A 25,116-nucleotide genomic window follows, 5' to 3' on the forward strand; every position below is an offset into this window, starting at 1 on the left:
TCCATTGTTTGGCACTACAAAGAAGCAGAACTACACCTTGCAGATACCTATACCTTTCTACACTCCTGTTTTGGATCTATCTCAAGACTTAAAAAACAAAAACAAAAAAACCCCACATGAAATAAACTTTAATTTCCAAACATCCCATCACCCTGATTACAAAATGCTCATAGTACACTCCATGAATCACTCGTGCTTGCGATCAGGTTGCTTAGTAACTGGCCTCGCCCTATTCCACGCTCCTGTGTCAATATTTGTCTCCCTCCCTCTCTTTGGCTATCTCAATAAAGTTATTGAAACCTGCCTCTTCCAACATGGCGGCTCCCATTGCGCCCTTGGTTTCTTGGCGCTATCTATTGACAGTTTGCCGAAGTTGGCGAAGCTTGCACTGTAGTGCCCAGTGTGCTCAGCGGGCACGTCGTCCGGTGCCCAGTCTATGGAGGACTGCGGCGGGTGAGTGGCTTCCACAGCAGTTCTTATATTAGACAGTGAAATTAGCAGGTTGAAAACAATGAATGAGGGCAAATGAAAAACAGAAAGTCTGTCTTCTTGGATCGCACTATTTCAGTTCCATTCTCCGGTGCGATGGTCGGATGATAACGCCTTGCATGCAGCGGACTGCTCCTGCACTATGTAAATAAAGCTTGTTGAAATGAGCAGAGGCTGCGCATAAACCTGTATATGCCCAAGAGTATGTTGCCGTTGCCCACAGCAACCAATTGGATTACAAATTAAATTTTTTCAGAGCAGTATTTAAAGTGAAGGCAGTGGTCAGATCGGTTGCTATTGGCAACACTGGCACTTCTTGTTTTTATACAGGGCAGATCCGTGGGCATACAGTGCTCTAAAATTAAAGGGCACTTTGACACATCCTTGGCACCCCTTTATGCCCACATCACCCACTTTTTGTAAAAGTTGCAAAGGTATTGGAGAAGGGAGGAAAATGATGACGTCCGTGTGCGGAACGGAACAGCTGTCCCCTAATAGAACAGTCCTATTCTTGTCAGCAATGCGGACAATGATAGGACAAGTTCTATTCTTTTGGGGAACTGACATACGGAAACAGAATGCATATGGAGTGACTTCAGTTTTTTTTATTTTTTTTTGTGGACCCATTGAAATGAATGGTTCCGCATACGGTCCACCAGAAAAACGGAACGGACACGGAAAGAAAGATCCCTAAGGGCTCATGCACACGAACGTAATTTCTTTCCGTGCCCGTTCCGTCTTTTTTTTGCAGACCGTATACAGAACCATTCATTTCAATGTATCCGCAAATAAAAACGGAAGGTACTCCATGTGCATTCCGTTTCCGTATGTCCGTATTTCCATTCCGCAAAAAAATAGAACATGTCCTATTATTGTCTGCATCATGGACAAGGATAGGACTGTTCTATTAGGGGCCAGCTGTTGCGTACCACAAAATACGGAATGCACACGGACGTCATCCGTATTTTCTGTGGACCGCAAAATACATATGGTCGTGTGTATGAGGCCTAAGGGTGAGCTGAGGTCAAACGTAGCTCATGTGAGTCCCTTGTAGCAAAAAATTTGCAACAGCGTGTGATGTTGGGGTGGGTTCACACATAGGTTTGTTAGTTTGTGACATTTCGCGTTTTTTGTTCCGTTCTTTTTGGCTTGCATTTTGCCCCATTTTTAATGCCAGCTCCAGATGTTGAATGGAAGTCCATAAGAAATATTAAATGAAGGACAAATGGGCACTTTTTAAAAATCGCAGCATGTCTTAGGTCTGGGGAGTTTTCCCCCCTCAGTGCCTATGTCAATGCTTTTTCCAACCCCCATAAAGCTCTACAGCGAAAGTGACATTAGAGGGGGGCACATATTTCTTATCCTAGACATTGGGGGCATATCAGGGACCCCTGAAGTGAGCAGAGAGTAGCTGCGCATGCGCGGCTGCCCTCCATTCATTTCTATGGGACTGCATATGTTCAGCATGAATGGAGCGGTGGCTATTTTTTTGAACTCCCATAGAAATGAATAGAGAGCACGCTGTGCCCTTTTTCACTTTCAGGATCCCGTTCTGGAGATAGTTGCGGGTCTCAGAGGTGGGATCAAAGTCTGAGATGACACAGCACCTTTAACCCTTTCAGGACACGGCTGAATTTTATTTGTTTATTTTTTCATTTTCATTATTTCCTTCCAAGAGCTCTTTTCGTTTTCTGTTCACATAGCCGTAAAAGGCTTGCTTTTTTTGCAGGACAATTTTTATTTTTTAATGGCACTGCCATAGCTTGTATTAGAAAACAAGAAAAAAATTCTTTGTGCATTGAAAAATTTCAATTTTTGTTGTTCACTGTGCACTAAAATTGACACGATGACTTTATTCTGTGGGTTAGTACACCAAATATATAGATTTTATTATGTCTTACAAATAAAAAGTTTTTAAACAGTATCACCGTATTTAAGTGCTACGTTGGAACCGAACCCGAGTTCGGGAAATGTTTTTTTTACAGTAGAAATTGATTTATGAAGTTATTATGCGAAGTCTCGCGAGACTTCGCGAAGTAATGACTTCGGCTCATCAAAGCCAATACATCCTAATACTGTACGGAGCGCTCGCTCCGTACAGTATTCAAACAAAGTATTATGCAAATCGACTTTGAATGTTTCATCCGAAGTCGATTCGCCTATCCCTAGCAACTACCCATTATATTTAAAAAAAAATGTATTGCTTATTATTATTATTATTATTATTATTATTATTTATATATATATATATATATATATAATTTTTTTTATTTTTTTTATATATTTAAAATCGGGTAAGGATAATTAGAATTTTTATTATTTTGTGTTTTTTAGATTTCTTTTCACTTTTTTTTTTCCCACTGTAATCTTTAGTCCCCATAGACTGCAATAGAATACTGTTCGGTCTATGGGATACTGTACAAGGCATGGCTTTTCAGGCAGCTAGTCATGACAGCCCTGGGAATTTTCCAAAAGCCCCAGGCTGTCATGGCAGCCTGACGATTTATCCATGGGGGCTCCGATCAGAAGGCAGAGGGAAGCCCAGGGATGTATTGACTGTGGCATCTGAGGGTTTAATTGACTGAGATCAGCATCATGGCCGATCCCAGTCATTGTGGCCGGGTGACCCTGCCCTGGACTCCTTACATGGCATCACAACATAACTGTATGTTGTGATAAGCGTAAAGATTAATCTAAAAAAAATGAAGCCATGCAAAAAAACACCTAAAACACATCATAAGGGTAAAAACATCCCCGAAAGGCTACAAAAATGCTGCTCAAGTCGGGTATTTTTTATAATTATTTTTCTTGGCCAAAAAACCCCACCAAAGACAAAACTGCGAGAAGGAACCCTGCCTGTAAATTAGTAGTATTCTCAATGCTGTTGGACTTTCTGCCTTGTATATGTGGCATGAGGCTAATACACATGTACTGCTTGTTACGGGACAGTCCTGGTATGAACACGTCCGATCATTGCCCTGTGGAAATATTCCCAGAGATCAGCTGCCACATGGACCAATGCAATGGTGTGGGGTGATTGCAGGCATAAGTCATCATTTGTCGTCAGCACTTCTCATGTAAACAGGGAATGTGCTAGCAACAATATGCAAACTGTATGGGACAAAGAATAATCACATTGTGGTTATTACTCCATTTAAAGGAAAATGACCTATTGTTTATGGCACATTTTAAAATAATTTTTGGTGATGATATCTTTAATTTTCAACTTGCTCGACAAGAATGTGGGGCTTAGCAGGAAAAGGGTCAGATCTTAAGATGTGCCAAAATTGGGCCATAATTCTAGTTTAAAATTCTGTTTCAAAGTAAGCAAATCAATAGTTGATATGGAGTCAGTGGAACGTGACTCCATATTCCTGTACCACATTTATCATCAAGCCTGACCCCTGTGAAAAATCTGGTGCAGGTCTAAACTTACCATCTATAGGATTGGTAAATTTGGGCCATGGTATCATTTATGTAAGGCTAGCTTCACACCTGCACTCGTATTTCCATTTTTATGTTCAATTAAAAAACAAAATTTAAAAACAGTACTGGACCCGTTACATAATGGACACCTTTTTGGTGATAATGGTGTCCAATACTATACTGGAAAAATGTGCCTAATAGAAGTCATCATAGTTATTTTTTAATATGCTTTTTTGGTGGGGTTTTTTTAAATAAAGAAATGCCAACTGTATATATCAATTGTGTGTGTATGTAGGAATTCTGAAAAGTGGTATACGCATTTTTTTTTCAGTTGCGGTGCATGGCAGTCAATACTAGTGTCTTTGTCATGGGATAATCCATGTTATCCACTTCATATTCTAATAGAGCAGATGGTTGGGATGTCTGTAGCCTTTAACACTCGGCCTCACATGAAAGTATGAACATGATTTGTTAAAAATCTTCAGTAATATTTGTCACTTTATTTTCTTTCAGCACCTATCAGTCAATTAGCAGAGTCTTCTGTCTCCAGCTATGAAATCAACTCAAATTCCCAAGTGTTGAAAGAGTGTACTGGGCCTCTTCAACATTATGACCTTCTGGTGAAGGAGTGTGTACTAAATAAAGATGAACACCAACGAAGAGTCATGCAGCACTTGCAGAGTCTTCACGAGGCCCTCCGTGGGTACACAAAGGAATCCAAAGGCATACTGTCAAAGGTCAGACATGCAAACACGTTTCTACATGTATATTTGTGTGTGTGTATATACAGTACAGACCAAAAGTTTGGACACACCTTCTCATTCAAAGAGTTTTCTTTATTTTCATGACTATGAAGGCATCAAAACTATGAATTAACACATGTGGAATTATATACATAACAAACAAGTGTGAAACAACTGAAAATATGTCATATTCTAGGTTCTTCAAAGTAGCCACCTTTTGCTTTGATTACTGCTTTGCACACTCTTGGCATTCTCTTGATGAGTTTCAAGAGGTAGTCCCCTGAAATGGTCTTCCAACAGTCTTGAAGGAGTTCCCAGAGATGCTTAGCACTTGTTGGCCCTTTTGCCTTCACTCTGCGGTCCAGCTAACCCCAAACCATCTCGATTGGGTTCAGGTCCGGTGACTCTCCTTCATGGTCAAATAGCCCTTACTTTCAAAGTTTTCCCAATTTTTCGGCTGACTGACTGACCTTTATTTCTTAGGCCTCTTTCACACGGGCATTGCGGGAACACCCGCGATTTTTCCGCGCGAGTGCAAAACATTGTAATGGGTTTTGCACTCGCGTGAGAAAAATCGTGCGTGTTTGGTACCCAAACCCGAACTTCTTCACAGAAGTTCGGGCTTGGGATCGGTGTTCTGTGGATTGTATTATTTTCCCTTATAACATGGTTATAAGGGAAAATAATAGCATTCTGAATACAGAATGCAAAGTAAAATAGCACTGGAGGGGTTAAAAAAAATAAATAAATTTTTTTTAACTCACCTTAATCCACTTGCTCGCGTAGCCCGGCATCTCCTTGTGTCTTCTTTGTTGAAGGACCTGTGGTGAGCATTAATTACAGTTCAAGGACCTGTGATGACGTCACTCTGGTCATCACATGGTACGTCACATGATCTTTTACCATGGTGATTCACCATGGTAAAAGATCATGTGACGTACCATGTGATGACCGGAGTGACGTCATCACAGGTCCTTGAACTGTAATTAATGCTCACCACAGGTCCTTCAACAAAGAAGACACAAGGAGATGCCGGGCTACGCGAGCAAGTGGATTAAGGTGAGTTACATTTTTTTTTTTTTAACCCCTCCAGTGCTATTTTACTTTGCATTCTGTATTCAGAATGCTATTATTTTCCCTTATAACCATGTTATAAGGGAAAATAATAATGATCGGGTCTCCATCCCGATCGTCTCCTAGCAACCGTGCGTGAAAATCGCACCGCATCCGCACTTGCTTGCGGATGCTTGCGATTTTCACGCAACCCCATTCACTTCTATGGGGCCTGCGTTGCGTGAAAAACGCAGAATATAGAACATGCTGCGATTTTCACGCAACGCATAAGTGATGCGTGAAAATCACCGCTCATGTGAACAGCCCCATAGAATTGAATGGGTCGGTATTCAGTGCGCGTGCAATGCGTTCACCTCTTGCATCGCATCCGCGCGGAATACTCGCCCGTGTGAAAGGGGCCTCAAAGTAATGATGGCCACTCGTTTTTCTTTACTTAGCTGCTTTTTTCTTGCCATAATACAAATTCTAACAGTCTATTCAGTAGGACTATCAGCTGTGTATCCACCTGACTTCTCCTCAACGCAACTGATGGTCCCAACCCCATTTATAAGGCAAGAAATCCCACTTATTAAACCTGACAGGGCACACCTGTGAAGTGAAAACCATTTCAGGGGACTACCTCTTGGAGCTCATCAAGAGTGTGCAAAGCAGTAATCAAAGCAAAAGGTGGCTATTTTGAAGAACCTAGAATATAACATATTTTCAGTTGTTTCACACTTGTTTGTTATGTATATAATTCCACATGTGTTAATTCATAGTTTTGATGCCTTCATAGTCATGAAAATAAAGAAAACTCTTTGAATGAGAAGGTGTGTCCAAACTTTTGGTCTGTACTGTGTGTGTGTGTGTGTGTGTGTATACATATATACACACACACACACACACACACACACACACACACACACACACACACACACACACACACACACACACACACACACACACACACACACACACACACACACTATGAGTTTTCCGCGCGAATGCGTTGCATGAGGTGAACGCATTGCACCCGCACTGAATCCAGACCCGTTCATTTCTATGGGGCTGTGCACACGAGAGGTGATTTTCACGCATCACTTGTGCGTTGCGTGAAAATCGCAGCATGTTCTATATTCTGCATTTTTCACGCAGGCCCCATAGAAGTGAATGGGGCTGCGTGAAAATCGCATCCACAAGCAAGTGCGGATGCGATTCCTTTTTTTTCGGATGGTTGCTAGGAGACTATCGTGATGGGGACCCGATCATTATTATTTTCCCTTATAACATGGTTATAAGGGAAAATAATAGCATTCTTAATACAGAATGCATAGTACAATAGGGCTGGAGGGGTTAAAAAAATAATAATAATTTAACTCACCTTAATCCACTCGTTCGCGCAGCCCGGCTTCTCTTCTGTCTTCTTCTTTGCTGTGCACAGGAAAAGGACCTTTGATGACGTCACTGCCCTCATCACATGGTCCGTCACATGATCCATCACCATGGTAACAGATCATGCGATTGACCATGTGATGAGCGCAGTGACGTCATCAAAGGTCCTATTCCTCAAAGAAGAAGACAGAAGAGATGCCGGCTGCGCGATCAAGTGGTTTAAGGTGAGTTAAAATATTATTATTATTTTTTTAACCCCTCCAGCCCTATTGTACTATGCATTCTGTACTAAGAATGCTATTATTTTCCCTTATAACCATGTTATAAGGGAAAATAATAAAATCTACACAACACCTAACCCAAACCCGAACTTCTGTAAAGACCGGGTTCGGGTCTGGGTACCAAACATGCCGATTTTTCTCACGCGCGTGCAAAACGCATTACAATGTTTTGCACCCACGCGGAAAAAACGCAAACATGGAACGCAATCGCAGTGAAAACTGACTTGTTTTAGTGTCAAAATTGCACCATTTTTCCTGAACGCATCCGGCCCCAATCCGCAACGCCCGTGTGAAAGGGGCCTAAATCACAAATTATGGCGTAGAAATTTATGACTTTTTAAGCTTCTTGCCACTTTTCTGAAGTGGCAAGAAAAGGGGGGCAAGACTTGGCGGGAGGGGTGGAGCTTTGCATGGCCCGCTGGAATTACTATAAATTGTGCTAGAAACTGGCGTCAGTTATAGCTGAAGTACATGCCAGCCCTGGAGATGGAAACGCCAGTCTTGATAAACGTCCCTCAATGTATTTTTTTATATCTATTATTTGTAGTCTAATGTCAATGTGCCAATAGAAGCCAAAATATACAATGTATACTTAACACTTTACACAGGGAGCCATAAGCTGTTAGGCTGAGTTCACATCAGCGTTTAGCCTTTCCGTTCTCCTGCTCCGTTATAGAAGCAGGAGAACGGAAATGACGGATTCGGCACATGACTGAGCCGAGCGGAGCTTACGGACCCTATAGACTAGGCATGCTCAACCTGCGGCCCTTCAGCTGTTGCAAAACTACAACTCCCAGCATGCCCGAACAGCCTACAGCTATCAGCCTACAGCAGGGAATTGTGGGAGTTGTAGTTTTACAACAGCTGGAGGGCCGCTGGTTGAGCATGCCTGCTATAGACTATAATGGGGTCCGTTATGTTTCTGCTCAGAGGAAGATTTTTGAAGCGGAGACAAAAGTCCTGCGTGCACAACTTTTGTCTCCACTCTACAATCTTCTGAGTGGAAACCTAACGGACCCCTTTATAGTCTATGGGGTCCTTAGGCTCCATTCGACTCAGTTATGTGCCGAATCCGTCCTTTCCATTCTCCTGCTCCTAAACGGAGCAGGAGAACGGAAAGGCTGAACAGTTATGTGAACTCAGCCTTTAAAAGGAATGTGTCATCAGAAAATGACTTGCATTACATTTTTATGTTAAATATATTTTTTTGAATTTTTCGTGAGATTTTTTTTACATTGTATATAATCCTGCAATTTTCACACTGGCCACTGGGCCTAAAATATGTTGAGACCAGCTACATGGGCCATGGACACAATGGGCAGGAGGGTGCCCATTGACTTAAATGGGAGAGTTTTCTAGGCATGCTCTGTGACCTGTGCAGAGGTCAGGAGGGAGTAGATAAGCTGTAAGTACACAAATGACTGCATTTTACACATTAACCCCTTCTTGATGCAGCAATTTTCAGTTTTTTCTTGAGTTTTTTTACTCCCTGCCCTACCAGAGCATATGATGCATACAAAATTCTAAATGGGTGGAATTCGAAAAAAATGCAGTTCCACCATAGTTTTATGGGTTATGTTTTTACGGTGTTACCTATGCAGTTAAACTGAAGTGTACTTCATTACGTCAGTACGATTACAGCAATACCACATTTTTATAATTTTCTTTGTGTTAAAATACTTTATTAATTTTTTTAATATATATATATATATTTTTTTTATTATTATTTTTCTTTGCATTGCCATATTCTTACTCCAATAAGTTTTTTTTATAGTTACATCTAGAGATCATCGAATCAACTTTGGATGCTTCATCCGAAGTCTATTTACATAAACTTTGTTGTAATACTGTCTGGAGTTATTACTTTGCGAAGTCTCGCGAGGCTTTGTGTAATAATAACTGGTTCGGTTCCAAGTGGTACCTTGGAACCGAACCCGAGTTCGGTATCAAGGTTTTTAACAGAAATAATTAATTGACAAAGTTATTACACAAAGTCTCTCGAGACTTAGCAAAGTAATATCTTCAGCTCATTCTAATCTGTACGGAGCTCCCGCTCCATAAAGTATTAGGCCCCTTGCAGACGAGTGTGTCCGGATGCGTTGCGGCAAACACGCGCGAGTAGGTACCCAATTGCAGTCAGTTTTGACTGCGATTGCGTTCGGTTGTTCAGTTTTTATCGCGCGGGTGCAATGTGTTTTGCACGCGAGTGATAAAAAACTGAATGTGGTACCCAGACCCGAACTTCTTCACAGAAGTTCGGGTTTTTGTTCAAGGTTGTGTAGATTGTATTATTTCCCCTTATAACATGGTTATACGTGAATACAAAATGCATAGTACAATAGGGCTGGAGGGGTTAAAAAAAAATTATAATAATTTAACTCGCCTTAATCCACTTGTTCGCGCAGCCGGCATCTCTTCTGTCTTTTTCTTTGAGGAATAGGACCTTTGATGACGTCACTGCGCTCATCACATGGTCCATCACATGATCTTTTACCATGGTGATGGTGTTTTTTGTTGTTTTTTTTTGTCCGGTTTTTTAAAATCTTTTAATTTTTTTACGTTTATTTTTGGTACCCCTAGGGGAATTTAACGTGATTATCTGATCGCTTCTCCCTCAGATTGCAGTCTATTAGAGAATCAGAGAGTTCCTATCGAACCCTGTCTGTGGCAGGGCTTGATAGAAACCTCATTAAGGCAAGCTGTGGTGCCTTCAGATGGCCCAGGGCTGCTATACAAACCAAACGGGTCCCTCAATCTCATTGTGAGAGAGCCATTCGGTCACCAGGAGCATAGCGCGCTCAGTAATTGACAGCTCAGGTGGAGTGGTCACAGTGAAGCATGACATCTGAAGGGTTAAAAACTCGTGATAGCGGACTCTGCCACCAGATGTCTGCTGTGTAAAACACCAGGCACTTGGCAGTTATGGTGCCCACTCAGCTCCAGAAAATATTCCATCTTTAAAGGGGTTGTGTCACTTCAGCATGTGGCATTTATCATGTAGAGAAAGTTAATGCAAGGCACTTACTAATGTATTGTGATTGTCCATATTGCCTCCATCTCTGGCTGGGTTAATTTTTCCATCACATTATACATTGCTCGTTTCCATGGTTACGACCACCCTGTAATACAGCAGCGGTGGTTGTGCTTATACACTATAGGAAAAAGTGCCGGCCTTTCTGGTGGCCCAGACTGCAGGAGCGGACATAGGCCGGTGCTTTTTCCTGTAGTGTGCAAGCACGACCACTGGTGCTGGTTTACAGGGTGGTTGTAACCATGGAAATGAGCAGTGTATAATGTGATAGAAAAATTAAATCAGCCAGCGATGGAAGCAATATGGATAATAACAGTACATTAGTACGTTGTTTGTATTAACTTTCTCTGCATAATGCTATATGCTGAAGTGACACAACCCCTTTAACCCTTCGGCCCCCAGCGCCGTACATGGACGGCACTGGGAGGGTCTTCAAACATGGCACCCGCCCATGCGTGCAGTGAGCACCATAGCCTGCAGGTCTCTGCTGTTTCAAATAGCAGGGGCCCACAGCTCATTTCAGCAACCGGCAATAATGCTGATCGCAGGCATTTAAGCATTTAGATGCCTTGCTCAAGACCGACCACGGCATCTAAAAGGTGAAAAGACCGACTCCCCATACGTCGATTGAGGAAGCTGGTCATTCATTTTAATATGTAATATGCTGAGTCTCTCTGAAGAGACCCAGCATATTAGAGCTGCGGTTCTTATATTGGCCATCAGATGGCAGGCCAACATAGGATAACAGCAATTGGAGCTTATTCTGTAGTTCTATGGAAATACAGTATAAGCCGTAAGAAATCTGAATACTGCATATTGTAGCCTCCTAGAGGGGCAACAAAAAAAAGTTAAAAAAATATAAAATAAAAAAATTATAGAAATTTAAATCATCCACCTTTCACTGGAATAAAAAAATAAATACATACCGTATAAGCCGAGGCCCCTAATTTTACCCCCAAAAAATGGGAAAAATTATTGACTCGAGTATAAGACTAGGGTGGGAAATGCAGCAGCTACTGGTAAATTTCATTATGTGTATATAATGCACACACTCTACATTATATACACACATCTGCAAAAGGGTGACTCAGATTGATGGGAGTCTGACACTGACAGGGCCAAGAAGCATATTTAGGTATATATATGACAGTACAGGTCTTATCAAGTGTATTAAAATCATCTAAGTATCCCCCCTGTCCACCTTATAAATACAGTAAAATGAAGTTTTATAACCTGCTTGTCTCGTCTCCAATCTGCCCAAGGGGCGGCGTTTCATCTCAAAATGCGCCCAGCCAGCCGCTCCCAACTGCCGTTCTGAAGCCCCGCCCAGCTCATCAATATTCACTTCGCTGGGCGGCGGCTACAACTCTCCCCGACTCAAGATCCTGCGCATGGCCAATTCAATCCTCTGGGCACGTCCTCCGTCTAATCTTCAGCGCATGCGCCCGGCCGGGGTCACATCGCGCCTGCGTACAGACAGTCTGCGTCTTAGAGGCCACTGCAGCCTCTGCTTTATGCGCATGCGCCGGGCACTTGAGTCGGGGAGAGTTGTAGCCGCCGCCCAGCGAAGTGAATATTGATGAGCTGGGCGGGGCTTCAGAACGGCTGGATGCTTATTGGGCCTGTCAGTGTCCCTTTAACAGAGGTGCCGCGCGGATGTGCTCGGAGCTGACCGGAGCAGCTGTAAAGGTAAGTAACAGCTTCTCCGGCCCCCAACATGTCATGGTCTGTATTATGGCAATGTAAGTTGCCATAATACAGACCTAGACTCGAGTATAAGACGAGGGGGCTTTTTGAGCACAAAAATATGTGCCAAAAAACTCGTCTTATACTCGAGTATATACGGTAAACAATAAAATAAAATATAAACATCATTGGCATCGCCCATACTATTAAAATATAAAAATATTTATCCCATACGGCGAGTGGCATAACGGAAAAAATATAAAAAATTGCTGATTTTAATAAAATGTGATCAAAAAGTCACACACACTCTAAAATGGTATCAATAAAAACTACAGATCGTCTCACAAAAAATTATCTTCTACACAGCTCAGTAGACATCACTATAAAAAAGTTATCAGGGTCAGAATATGGCAGTGTGAAAAAAAAATTATAATTTTTTTTCTGTATTAAAATGCAAGAAAAACTATACATATGTGGTATTGGTACTGACCTGGAGAATGAAGAGCACAACTCCGTTTTACAGCATAGTGAACGTCGTAAACAAAAACTTAGGCGGAATAGATTTTTTAATATTTTTTTTCTAATTCCACCCCATTTGGATATTTTTATTATTTTTTTTTACTTCCTATGCAATAATAAATGGTGGCATTTAGAAAGTTTAACTTGTCCTGCAAAAAAACAAGCCCTTAGGGCTCTTTCACACCTGCGTTCTTTTCTTCCGGCATAGAGTTCCGTCATCGGGGCTCTATGCCGGAAGAATCCTGATCAGGATTATCCCAATGCATTCTGAATGGAGTGAAATCTGTTCAGGATGCATCAGGATGTCTTCAGTTCCGGAACGGAACGTTTTTTGGCCGGAGAAAATACCGCAGCGTGCTGCGCTTTTTGCTCCGGCCAAAAATCCTGAAGACTTGCCGCAAGGCCGGATCCGGAATTAATGCCCATTGAAAGGCATTGATCCGGATCCGGCCTTAAGCTAAGCGTCGTTTCGGCGCATTACCGGATCCGACGTTTAGCTTTTTCTGAATGGTTACCATGGCTGCCGGGACGCTAAAGTCCTGGCAGCCATGGTAAAGTGTAGTGGGGAGCGGGGGAGCAGCATACTTACCGTCCGTGCGGCTCCCGGGGCGCTCCAGAGTGACGTCAGGGCGCCCCAAGCGCATGGATCACGTGATCACATGGACACGTCATCCATGCGCATGGGGCGCTCTGACGTCATTCTGGAGCGCCCCGGGAGCAGCACAGACTGTAAGTATACCGCTCCCCACTTCTACTATGGCAACCAGGACTTTAATAGCGTCCTGGCTGCCATAGTAACACTGAAAGCATTTTGAAGACGGTTCCGTCTTCAAATGCTTTCAGTACACTTGCGTTTTTCTGGATCCGGAGTGTAATTCCGGCAAGTGGAGTACACGCCGGATCCGGACAATGCAAGTGTGAAAGAGGCCTAATACGGCTATGTGAACGCAAAAATAAAAAAGTTATGACAGGAAAGAAAATTTAAACCGCAAAAGCAAAAAAAACTCCGGTGTCCAAGGGGTTAAAGATCTGGCGGATGTCTGGAACAGTTTGATAACAAATGGGAGATCTGGTTAGCACTCTGGTTTGTAGCGGTGCACGGCATCAGTTGTTACATAGGACGCATTTTTACTATAGTTGACAAAGGCTCTGGACAGGCAGAAACGCCTCCTACGTACCAACCAATGTGTTAATAAAAGCATACTGGAGAAATCGAGTGCCGGGATCATCTGTTTTCTAAAAAGACCAGGAAAGGATGATAGCTGAAATCAGTGGGCTTGTTACTACTTCATCCTGCTGTCAGAGAGGGTAGCTTGGCCTAGGTAAGGTTAGCTTTCAGTGTGAGCAAACTGCATTACATGTTCCAGCAGCCCTGTGCTATTCAATATTGTAGGCTTGTATCTGTTGTCGGGCAAATTTGTCATGAAGCACCCAAGTTAATCATACACTGGGTATCACCCTGACCTGGGAGTCTGCACAGTCAGACATATGAAGAAGCGGAGCAGGCGTAGATTGGGCATGCTCAGGATGCTTCCTCCTGCATGTGCCCACTACAATGAAGGACCGGATCGAGCGGTGCAGAATGAAAGGGTGGATGAAGCTATGGCACCAACTATATGACCTCATTTAAAGGTGCCGCAAACAACAAAGCCAAAATGTAAAAAAATTGTCCATCCCCTTTAAAGGTGTTTTCCAGGCTCCTGATATTGATGACCTATTCTCAGTACAGATTATCAATTTTCAATCATTGGGGCATGACACCCAGTACCCTCTCGATTAGCTCTTCCCTGCATCCTCCAGTGCTGTAAATGGACCAGGAAGCACAGCGGTGTTCAAATTGTGGGTGCAGTGCTGGGTTACTGCAGCTCAGCTCCTATTCATTTCAATGGGAGGTGAGCGGCAGTAACCCAACACGGCCGCTACTCTTTGAACACCGCTGTGCTTCCTACCCCAGGCTGCAGGGAGCAGCTGATCAGTGGTGATGTGGGGGTGTTGGACCCAATCAGATATTAATGACCTATCCTGATGATAGGTCATTAATATCAGAAGCCTGGAAAACCCCTTTAATTTATATATTCGTAAAATAGGGTCTTTTATACTGCTACAGTACTCCAACTTTTCATCCTAAAACCTCTATGAGAGTTTTTTTTTTTTTTTTTTAGTATTCACTCTGGGGGGAAAAAAAGTTACATTCAGTGAATTTTGATAGAATCACTGCAATTTACATTGCTTGGGCAGTTCAGTGCTTAATTCTTAAGAAAATGTTCTCAGACGATGAAGTGGTCTACTTTAACACAGAAGTGTTCCTTGTGGAAAGTGATATAATGCTAGGGCTTTTTAAGGAAATAATTATACAGCAAATTCTGGCTAGAATCGTTTGTCCCTGATTCTTTAAGGAGATAATGATGGATCCAAGAAAAGGAAATCTTACATAAAAAAAAAAAAAAAAAAATACTAAAAAAAAGCTACTGGACTGTTAAAGAATAAAGTTACAAATGCAAGGTTTCTTCTACGTATAGGAATATAAATCAGTGCAGCACCATGATCCTGTTTACCAAGAATGATGGCCTGTCTCCGCTGATCAGCACCCCCGCGGGGCAGCACCCCCGCTGATCAGCTGTTCAATGGCAGGATACATAATGGATGCTATGACGCCAATTTTTTTTCAGCTAAGCTCCTAGAAATGGTCCAGGCAGAGACAGGGCTGTGTAATGAAGAGGCTACCTGTGTCTGGATGGTGGACAGTGAAACTGTGAGAGCTGCTTGTGCTTGTCGGCTAATCAAATGGTGGTCTGTTTGGGCTAACTGTAGCCTGTTGACCTTGTGTGCATGTCCTCATGTAACCATTGCTTCCAACACCTTCTAACACCTAGGTCAAACCAGCCTAAATAAAGGGAAATTTGTCGAAAATGACTTCTCTCAGTCCAGTGATGCTCACCCTCTCAAAGTCTGTCAGCTGGGCAAAATGTCTTAGAGTGCATTGTAGCAGACAACAATCTCTGACCAAGAGGTACACTACCCAAAAGTAACCTCTAAGTAACCCAGTGTCTAATCAGGTCACGTCTGTCATCATTTACATATCTGCCTGAGACATAACTGCATGCCGAGTTTTGCAACCAGACAACATTTCTATCTACAGGTAGGTGCGTTATTTATTTTATCAATGAGTGTAAATGGGCCTTTTGGATTTTTCTGTCGGATCATATGGAAGGGACTTGCAAATGAATGCAGAATTGGACCACCCACGGGCGTAGGGGCTGTAGACTTAAAATGGCAGGAGTTCTTTAAGCCAAGCAGTTTTACATGTAGTATGATACACAACCGCTGAGGCCACTTATTGGCTGCAGCCTTCAAATGCTGATACAGCATTTTTTTTTGTTTTGTTAGAACCTTTCGTGCCTCCTCTTTAAAAAAAATAAATAATATTGGATAACCAGTTAGGTGTAAACGTTGAGTATATAAACTGACAAGCAAAAGCGTAACAATGTTTTGAACTTTTTGGCTTTCCGGCTCCATATCTCACCATCCACTACAGCTTCGAACGCGAGACTACCATCATTTTATAGACAATCATCTTGGCTATCTTATACATAAATTGGACTTGCAACTATTTGGCATATGATTAGTTATGCAGATTCTTGTGATGTAACTGCATTGTTACTGTTTTGCTCCTGAAATTCTACATTTTAATTTTTATATTAGTATTTTGGTTAATCCACCTTTTGGCTTTTAACACTCCCTGAATCCTTCTGGGTATGCTCTCAATCAGATTCAAACATGGCGCAACCAAAATCGGTCCCCAGGTCTTTTCTACATGTTCCCAATGTTGTGCATACTGGTCGACTCACTTGGGTATGAATACAGCTTTTTCTTCAACTCTACCCACAAGTGTTAAATTGGGTTTAGGTCTGGCGACTGTGGGGGCCAATCCAGCACCTCCACTTCATTGTCATTTGAACCATTTCTTCGCCAATCTCTATGTATGCTTCTGGTCGTTGTCCTGCTGGAACACGATGTCATCCTTTTCATACCTATAGTACTCGAGTGTACAAAGTAGCTCGTCTTGTAGGATACTCACATATAGCTCAGCATTGAGACCACCATCTATCCTGGTTAAGTATCCAATGCCTTTAGCTATGAAACAACCCCATATCATCAGACTTCCTCCATTGGACTTGACAGTTTCTTAAATTTCTCAATCCATTAGCCCCCTTTTCCCTTGTTTCTTCCAGACCCATTTACACTTATCAGTCTAGTGACTTTCGTCTCATCTCATTGTTTGTTCCCCCAGAACTGATCGACCTTGTGATGAGCCGACTTGTTGACTTCAATATTTTGCCTGGACGTCCACCTTATGGTTTTTGAAAATGGATGGACAGACTTCATTTCGTATTCTTCCAACTGTCATAGCACTCACATGATGCAATTTTCTTGGCCGAGATGCTGCTATCGATGAGCTGGATGACGCTGTTTCTCTTTTCTTGGGAAATCTTTATGGCTACTCCTGGATTCAAACCAGTGACCTTTCACTTAGGAATGAACCTAATACCACACTGAGATATAAGAGAATGTGAAAACATGTTGTAATTTGTAGTATACAAGAAGAAAAAGATTGTTCCACCACCAGGAGCAAAACAGTAACAATGCAGTTATGTGACAAGAATCTACATAACTAATCATATGCTAAATAGTTGCAAGTCTAATTAAAGTATGAGATAGCCAAGATGATTGTCTATAAGATAATGGTAGTCTCATGGTCGAAGCTGTCGTGGATGGTGAGATATGGAGCCAGAAAGTAAAAAATTCAAACCTTTTTTTACCCTTTTGCTCATCAGTGTATGGCCTCATGTACACGACCGTTGTGTGTTTTGCGGTCCGCAAATTTGCGGATCCGCAAAACACTGATGGCATCCGTGTGTGTTACGCAATTTGCGGAACAGCACAGTCAGCCATTATTATAACTGCCTATTCTTGTCCGCAAAATGGACAGGAATAGGACAGGTTATATTTTTTGGGCGGACCACGGAACGGAGCAACGGATGCGGACAGCACACAGAGTTCTGTCCGCATCTTTTGCGGCCCCATTGAAGTGGATGGGTCCGCATCCAAGCCGCAAATACTGCGGCTCGGATGCGGACCAAAACAACGGTCATGTGCATGAGGCCTATGTCAGATTTTGTTCACTTATTTAAAAAGTGTTATCATCTTCTAAAGACTTTCCACAGGATGACTGATTTACTTTACAAAGAACATTATTGTATTCTTTTTAAAAAGTGACCTCAGATGGGAGATATTTTTCCTCTTCATTAAGCAAAATTATGCACATGCATTTTTCTTCCTGTGATTTTGATCATGACTGGATATTTGCATGATGCTTAACTATAAATTCTGCCAATCTTCTATGAATAAGTAAAATATTTTATGATTGTTTGTGGCTTCTATTCCTGACCAAAGACAAATTATCTTTACTGGTGATATCCAAGAAATAATCAAATGCATATATTGTATGCCTAGTTTATCACCTCTAAGGCTTCGTTCACATCACAGTTGATTAGTTCCGTTGTTCTGCTTCGTTATAGGAGAAGAACAATGAAAATAATACAAGCACTGGAAAAAACCCTATCTCTCAGACCCCATCGACTATAATAGGATCCTTCAGGTTTCCCTTAGAAAATCCGACATTTTACCGGACAAAATAGCTAAGCCAGCTGCGCTATTTTGTCCCATATTTTTAACAGGATCTGCAACAGAGGCCCCTAATGGAGCTTCCGATGCATATGTCAATGAAGCGTTAGAGGGTTTGTTGTCTCTTTTTGGCGTTTATGTAAAAAATCCCTATTGAGAATCTCCAGCGGGACCTGAACAGTGATGTTCTTACATTGGTGAGCTGCAGCTCACTCGGGCCTCTGGAAGATGAACTGCTTTTTTCCAATGCTGTGGACTGGAGACTGCTCAATGCAATTCAATGCATGGGCTTGTGTATCTGCTGATTGACAGGTATTTTTAGAAAAGTACTGGCGACATATTCCATTTAAAATCCTAGAGCTGGGATGGCCAACCTGAGGCTCTCCAGCTGTTGCAAAACTACAACTCCCAGCATGCCTACAGCTATCAGCCTACATCAAGGCATGGTGGGAGTTGTAGTTTTAGCTGGTTGGACATCCCTGTCCTAGAGGGTCATAAGAGCTGTGGAGGTCAGAATTTGTTGGAATTCAGCACATTAAAGAGGTTGGCCCACACACAACATTAATCGCCTATCATAATGTTTGGTGTCCCAGCTGTTGGACCCCACAGCATACCATGGATAGGTAAAAAAAAATTGTTTCGGGCCAGTTACTTTACTGGAACACTTATTTTAGATTTCTTGCCATATAAGTGGATGCTCAAGTTTGGCGCCTGCTGGACTGGGGTTCAGAGTTTAAGGATTATTACATACTTCAGCCTTAAACCCTGAAAGGAGGTGTCCATTTTCCTCGTCGGTTTCGCAAGGCCCAGTTCCCAGAAGAGTCACAGATTGCTGGTGGGTACACTGCAGCAAAGTCAAGAACGTAACCAGGGCTTGCGGCTGGAGCCCCCTTTAAAAAAATGTTGACAGGCTCGGCATAATCTCAGTGTGTTGGCTGCCCTTATTCTTATTCTTATCCTTTCCTTGGATCTAATTTTGTCTTAAACTACAGCTGAGAAATATATAAGGAACTCTCCTCTTTGTGTCCCAAGAGATGAGCCATTTCTGCCCTCCTCCTGACAAATCCCGTGTTTGCCTGTAAGGTAACTAGCTGGAGCAGGAACCTCCCCCTCTGCCATGTCTGCAGTAGGGCACCAAGGTTGTGATGCCCTGCCGCTTGGTTAAATGGGTTTTCCCGGAGCTTGATTTTGACAGAGCTGTGTGAGGGCATGTGTTTTGTGGGAAAAGCTTTAGCTTTTCCATTGTGGTGTACATATGACATTTTGGTCACTTTAGAGATGAGCGAGTTGATTTGTACTAATTGACTCACCATTCCCTTTTCATTGACAGGACCAGACATCTTGCCTGACCCTGTCAGTCTTGCACCTGCAACGTTGCTCTGAGTAGCGGCACAAGCACAGGGGCTCTACTGCTTTTACCTTAGCAGCGCAAATTTTTCAATTGATGGAGCTGTGTGAGGACTTGCCATGACATTGCTATCACTTTTGGGTACATACAAGATTTTGATCACTTTTTATTAATTTGCTTAGGTGGCAGGATGAATAAAATCACTAATTCAGACATTTTTAAGGCATTATGTGATGCACTGTGAGTCCTCCTGCCTGTCTGTATTTCTATAAGGCTTCCATACATAGCACTTCCGTAGGCCACTGGCATAGAACTGCCATAGCAACCCATCAGCGCCCGGTGTGTAGAAATGGCATGACGGATGGTATCTAACTGCTCAGATGTCGTGGTCGCTATTGACTTGAAAATGGTGGTCTTTATTCAAAAACTCCTTTAAAGCATAAAACTTTAGATCATGAAAAACCTACTTCTTTGTGTCTCAAGTTTTGACGAGTTCTACTCCTTTCTTGCTTGAATATTCATTTAAACAAAACACTGTGAAAACTTACATTTCCTATTCCTGAGGTGTATACTGAAATATCATTTATCATAGCTTAAATATGTATTTAAGTGTGTTACTGTTTTGAGGCATTCTTAAATATGGTGTCCAGGAGAAAATTGTCCATGTGCTTGGTCTAAATGAATTGTAACCCAGTGTAGTATATCTTATAATCACAGAAACAAAAATAGTTTGAAAATCATAGTGTTTTTGGAACTAACACCTAAAAAAAGGCACAAAATTAGCAACACAATGTCTACAGCTGCAGCGTAAAACAGATGTTGCACATTTAATGAAGGTCTGCTAAGCACTTATAATTTCACATCTGGCATATTGTAGCATGACAGATTATTTTCTTTTTTTTTGATTGGATAAAGCATCTATATATACGGTGTCCCTCCTTTTCTACATTGCAAACTGCTATCTTCTATTTTTATATGGTTAAAATATAACGTTATGAAAGATGGCTGTTAGGTTAGTTACAAAAATTTGGTTTGTTACAAAAATGACTATTAAATTCACGTGATGGATGTCAGGACGAAATCAACATGTATGACGTGCACTACAGCGAAGTCTAGATCACTACTCCGTTATCAAACCTCATCGATGAAAGTTGTTACATACATCATGGGGAAGATTTACTGTAGATAGAGTAAACTTAGACAGCGGTTCAGGCTGGATGATAAATTTTGTGCTGTGCTAGATACTTTTCTCTAACTTTATACCAACTATTGGTTGCATTTTTTTTTTTAGACACATTTTTTCAGCCATCTTAGACCACACCCCTTTCATGTGAAGCCACATTTCTTTTCCGTTAAACCACACCTCTTTTTTGGACTAGGAGCAGAAACTTCCTCTAAACCGCTGAATTGTCACTTTTTGGTGCAATTTGCTTGAAAATCTAGGTGCACTCATGTTAGGGTATATGAGAGGTGCAGAGGGAAGTTATAGAAGTGTGCCCAAAGTTTAATTGATTAATGAATTACTAAATACAATTGACTCACACCTTCATAGGAGTTTTTAAGCCTGTAATTTCTTATATGTCCAGAATGGCATATATAAACTGAAGAAGTAACACTTGCCTCACTAATATCACTCCTGCTTTTGTCCTCATGCTTCCTGAGTATCCAAAGAGCTCAGAAAATGATGTCTCAGCCTCTCAAAAACGATACCCTGATTATGTATTTCTGTGGTCCCATTCCCTAGAAAAGCATCTTTTTACTGATATGTAAATAAACTTGCTGGCGCATCGGTTAGTAACACCCCTACAGCTTTAGTCCCTCCCCATTCTCCCTGGATTGACAGGACTAAACATCTTGTCTAGCCTTGTCTTCTTGCACCTGCGCCATGCCCCCCCAGTCTCAGCATGTGTGTGTAGTGGGTCTGAGTGAGTGTCAAGCCCAGTCTTTTCACGTATACACTGTGTCTCCCAGTCTCGGCCCTTGCACAGTTGGAATCTACGCTGCTTGTAGAGCTTTAGGAGATCCACTGTGCAAGCGCAGAGACTGGGAGGCACTGGTGCAAGAAGATAGGGCTAGATGAGATGTTTAGCCCTGTCATTCCAGGGGAGGGACTAAAGCCGCAGACATGGGACTAACTGGTGCTCTGAGGGCTCTGACCAGCCCTTCGGTGCTCCAGTGAGCTCATTTACATATCAGTTAAAATGTGCTTTTCTCAGCAATGGGACCTCAGAAATACATAATCAGAGTATATCATTTTTGTCAGCACAATCAACCCTACCAGGCTATATGCTTGTTTTAATAGGGTTGATTGTGCTGACAGGGGGTCTTTAGACATTTTAATGACCACTTCCAGAATGACAAATCTCAGATGTGTGTGTATTAATGCCATTTTATTGTCCTAATATGTGCGGATTTCAAATAAACTAAAGTGATCTTACTTGGCAATTGTACTGTTCCCACTGAGGAATCTTTTTAATTTGAATCATCTTGTATAGTGCATCTTCTATGAAGCTTTCAGTTTGAAGGATTTATTAATATCCGAGCAAGGACCCTTATGGTGCATTGTAGTGGTTGTCATTCTATTGTTTTTATATTCTGATCAGCCTTTTGTTTTTCAGTTATTATCATTAAGACATGATTTCAGTATGCTATAGCAAACAGAAGTGACTCAAAATGAGGAGCGGAAACCACTTAAAGAAAGAATTACTACTTAAGAATACCAATTATGAAAGAAAGAAACTTGACAGTCAATTGGTGATTCAGAGTACAGGGAGTAGGAAACGATCTGCATTACATTTTATCAAACTTTCTGTTGTATTTGTTGAGGTTAAAAAGGTTGTCTAGGCTTAGAAACATTAGTCTGCTTTTTTCCCCCAGAACCAGTACCACACTTCTCCCAGGCCGTGTCTGGTATTGCAGCATAGTACCATAAGCCTAACTGGATATGGTATAGTAGGTTTTATGGCACTCTGTAGTAGGTTGGGTGCTTCAAGTAGGATTCCTAATCCAGACAAGTATATATCGAGAGACCTACATTGGGTTATCCCATGATTAATGTGAAAAAATGAAAATCGGACATCATATAGTACATGGCAGGCTCTTTCTAACAAAGCTAGAACCAGCCCTGTACGTCACATGGATCATTAATTGTTCCAATTGTTCTGCTAGATTTATATCAAGCTGGCAGCTTACAGGGCATGTTCTTTTTGCTGCAGCTTCCTCTCTATCACAGCTCAGGATGCAGTTGAAGGATGGAACTGAGCATGTGCGTCCACCTCAGTGAGCAGGACAGAGAAATAAGAAAAAACAAACAGCAGGTGGTGCAATACAGATGCACTTTATTGAATAACTCAGTGGCTATGCAAAATTTTAATTACATGCTATTCAGATCCAAGTGCTGGTTTGAAAACTGCAGAATATTTTTTGTGGGACAACCCTTTTAAGCACTCTGTAAATAATGTATGTGAACTCACACTTCTCAACGCCAGTTGCATTCTTCTCTATACCACCAACAGCCGTAGCGTTTGAAAAAGGCCATCTTGACTGAAATATCACACGGTGTTTGGCTTGAAAATATAATAATTGTTTCACCTGCATTATTTATGGGGTGCCAAAGTCTATATTGAATGGGAGTGAGTAGCTACACTAGACACATTGCACGGACAAGAATGTCTCTGGAAAAATAAGCAGATCATCCAGTACCCATCATCCCAACTTTTTTGGAAGTCATGGTGCTTTCCTCTTTATTTGCTTTAGGCTTCATGCACACGACCGTATGTATTTTGCGGTCCGCAAAAAAATGATCCACAAAAAATACGGATGACTACTGTGTGCATTCCGTATTTTGTGGAACGGAATAGCTGGCCCCTAATAGAAAAGTACTATCCTTGTCCGTAATGCGGACAATAATAGGACATGTTCTATCTTTTTGGTGAACGGACATACGGAAACTTTTTTTTTGTGGACCCATTGAAATGAATGTTTCCGTATACGGTCCGCAAAAAAAACCGGAACGGAAACAGAAAATACGTTCGTGTGCATGAGGCCTTAGTTATAGGAATGACTGCCATATTTTTTTTTTTTGTAAAGGCTTCTTTACACCGGCCAAGATTTGGCAAGATAATCGCTAATAGGTGTTGACAGGAATACTTGTTAGCCATTATCTGGCATGGTAAAGGTGCCGCAAATTACCCGATGAATGTGTGAAATGCTCGTTCATCGGGTAATATGCTCTTTCACGCGGACCAGAATTATTGTTTGCCGGCAGCAGATCGTGCCGCCAAACAATAATTTTGAATGAGGATGAGTGATGTCATTGGCGATCGCTCCTCCCCATACTGTGAAGGAGATCACTGCATGTCGATGCAGTGGTCTCCTCCACTGAACAGCAGGCGATAGTCAGGAAGGAACGCTTCCTTCCCGACAGTCGCCTGCTAAATTGTGCCATGTAAAGGGACCTTAAGAATCATGGGCAGACATTACCTAAATAGCTTCAGAAAGACGCTGGTGACAGCACCAGTGACAAAGATCCAACAAGATCACCAGCTTTCTTCTGCGCCTGTTGTGGGCAGCAGCAAGGTTCAACCTGGCTTTACGTTTGGGGATTGCATTTAAATACCAGGAAACAGTTTTCAATATTTGGTGTGACCACCTTTCGCCTTCGAACAGCATCAATTATTCTAGGTGCACGTGCACACAGTCTTTGAAGGAACGTGACACAGAGGTATATATTTGGCAGCATAATTCAAAAATGCTAAACACTGCCTGAACCCAGCTTTCAAAGGCTCCTAGTCACTCCGACCCTGGTGTAATAACATACCCATGTCAACATAAACTGTGTACACATTGCAGGTGTCGGCATTTTACAATTTCTTTTTTTCCCCCCCTCATTGTAGCTTTTCACTCAACGGAAACCGCAAAAAGGGTTGTATGTCTTTGGAGATGTTGGTAAGTTTTTATTTATTTTTTATTTTTTTATTTTTTTTATTATTGTCATAAATTCAAATCTTGTGAATAGGCAAATGACTAGTTCTGCTATAACAGAAATTTACAATGATTTGAAAATAATCCTGTTCCAAATAAAGAAAATAAAGAATGAGTTTACCGTTCAGTGTTGCAATAGCACAAGTTCACACAGATCATCGTTGATCAAATTGTTCTTTTGAAAAAAATAAATACATTTTTTCAAATACTAGTCATCCAGATTAAAAAGCACACAGAAAAAAAAAATATTGGAATTTCTACACTACAGTATTTTCTGAATTCACATGTTGTGTTCGCCGTGTGCTTCATTTATCTTTAACAATAAGACACAATTGGTATGCACCTATGCTGTGCTGTGTGTAGCTCTATCAGATCCGAAGACCGCAGAAAACTGCCGCAAAATAACATGACATAAAATGTAATCGCAAAGAGACGATTAGATGGCCTACCACAATGAATTTGGCTGTACTTTGTGAGTAA

At 41.7% G+C, this 25,116-nt stretch overlaps 1 protein-coding gene across 2 annotated transcripts in view; it reads left to right on the top strand.

The window, feature by feature from the left end:
• Positions 1-292: 292 nt before the first annotated feature.
• AFG1L (AFG1 like ATPase) overlaps positions 293-25,116 on the top strand; it is a 112,650-nt gene continuing 87,826 nt past the window's right edge. For both annotated transcript variants that reach the window (XM_040428850.1, XM_040428851.1), the window contains exons 1-3: positions 293-453; positions 4,429-4,652; positions 24,549-24,600. In XM_040428850.1, the coding sequence (XP_040284784.1) occupies positions 315-453; positions 4,429-4,652; positions 24,549-24,600 (415 nt within the window). In that variant the 5' untranslated portion in view covers positions 293-314. The remainder of the gene's footprint in view (positions 454-4,428; positions 4,653-24,548; positions 24,601-25,116) is intronic.

This window comes from Bufo bufo, chromosome 4 (genome assembly GCF_905171765.1).
Source record: "Bufo bufo chromosome 4, aBufBuf1.1, whole genome shotgun sequence".
In the NCBI taxonomy this organism is placed as follows: Eukaryota; Metazoa; Chordata; class Amphibia; order Anura; family Bufonidae; genus Bufo; species Bufo bufo.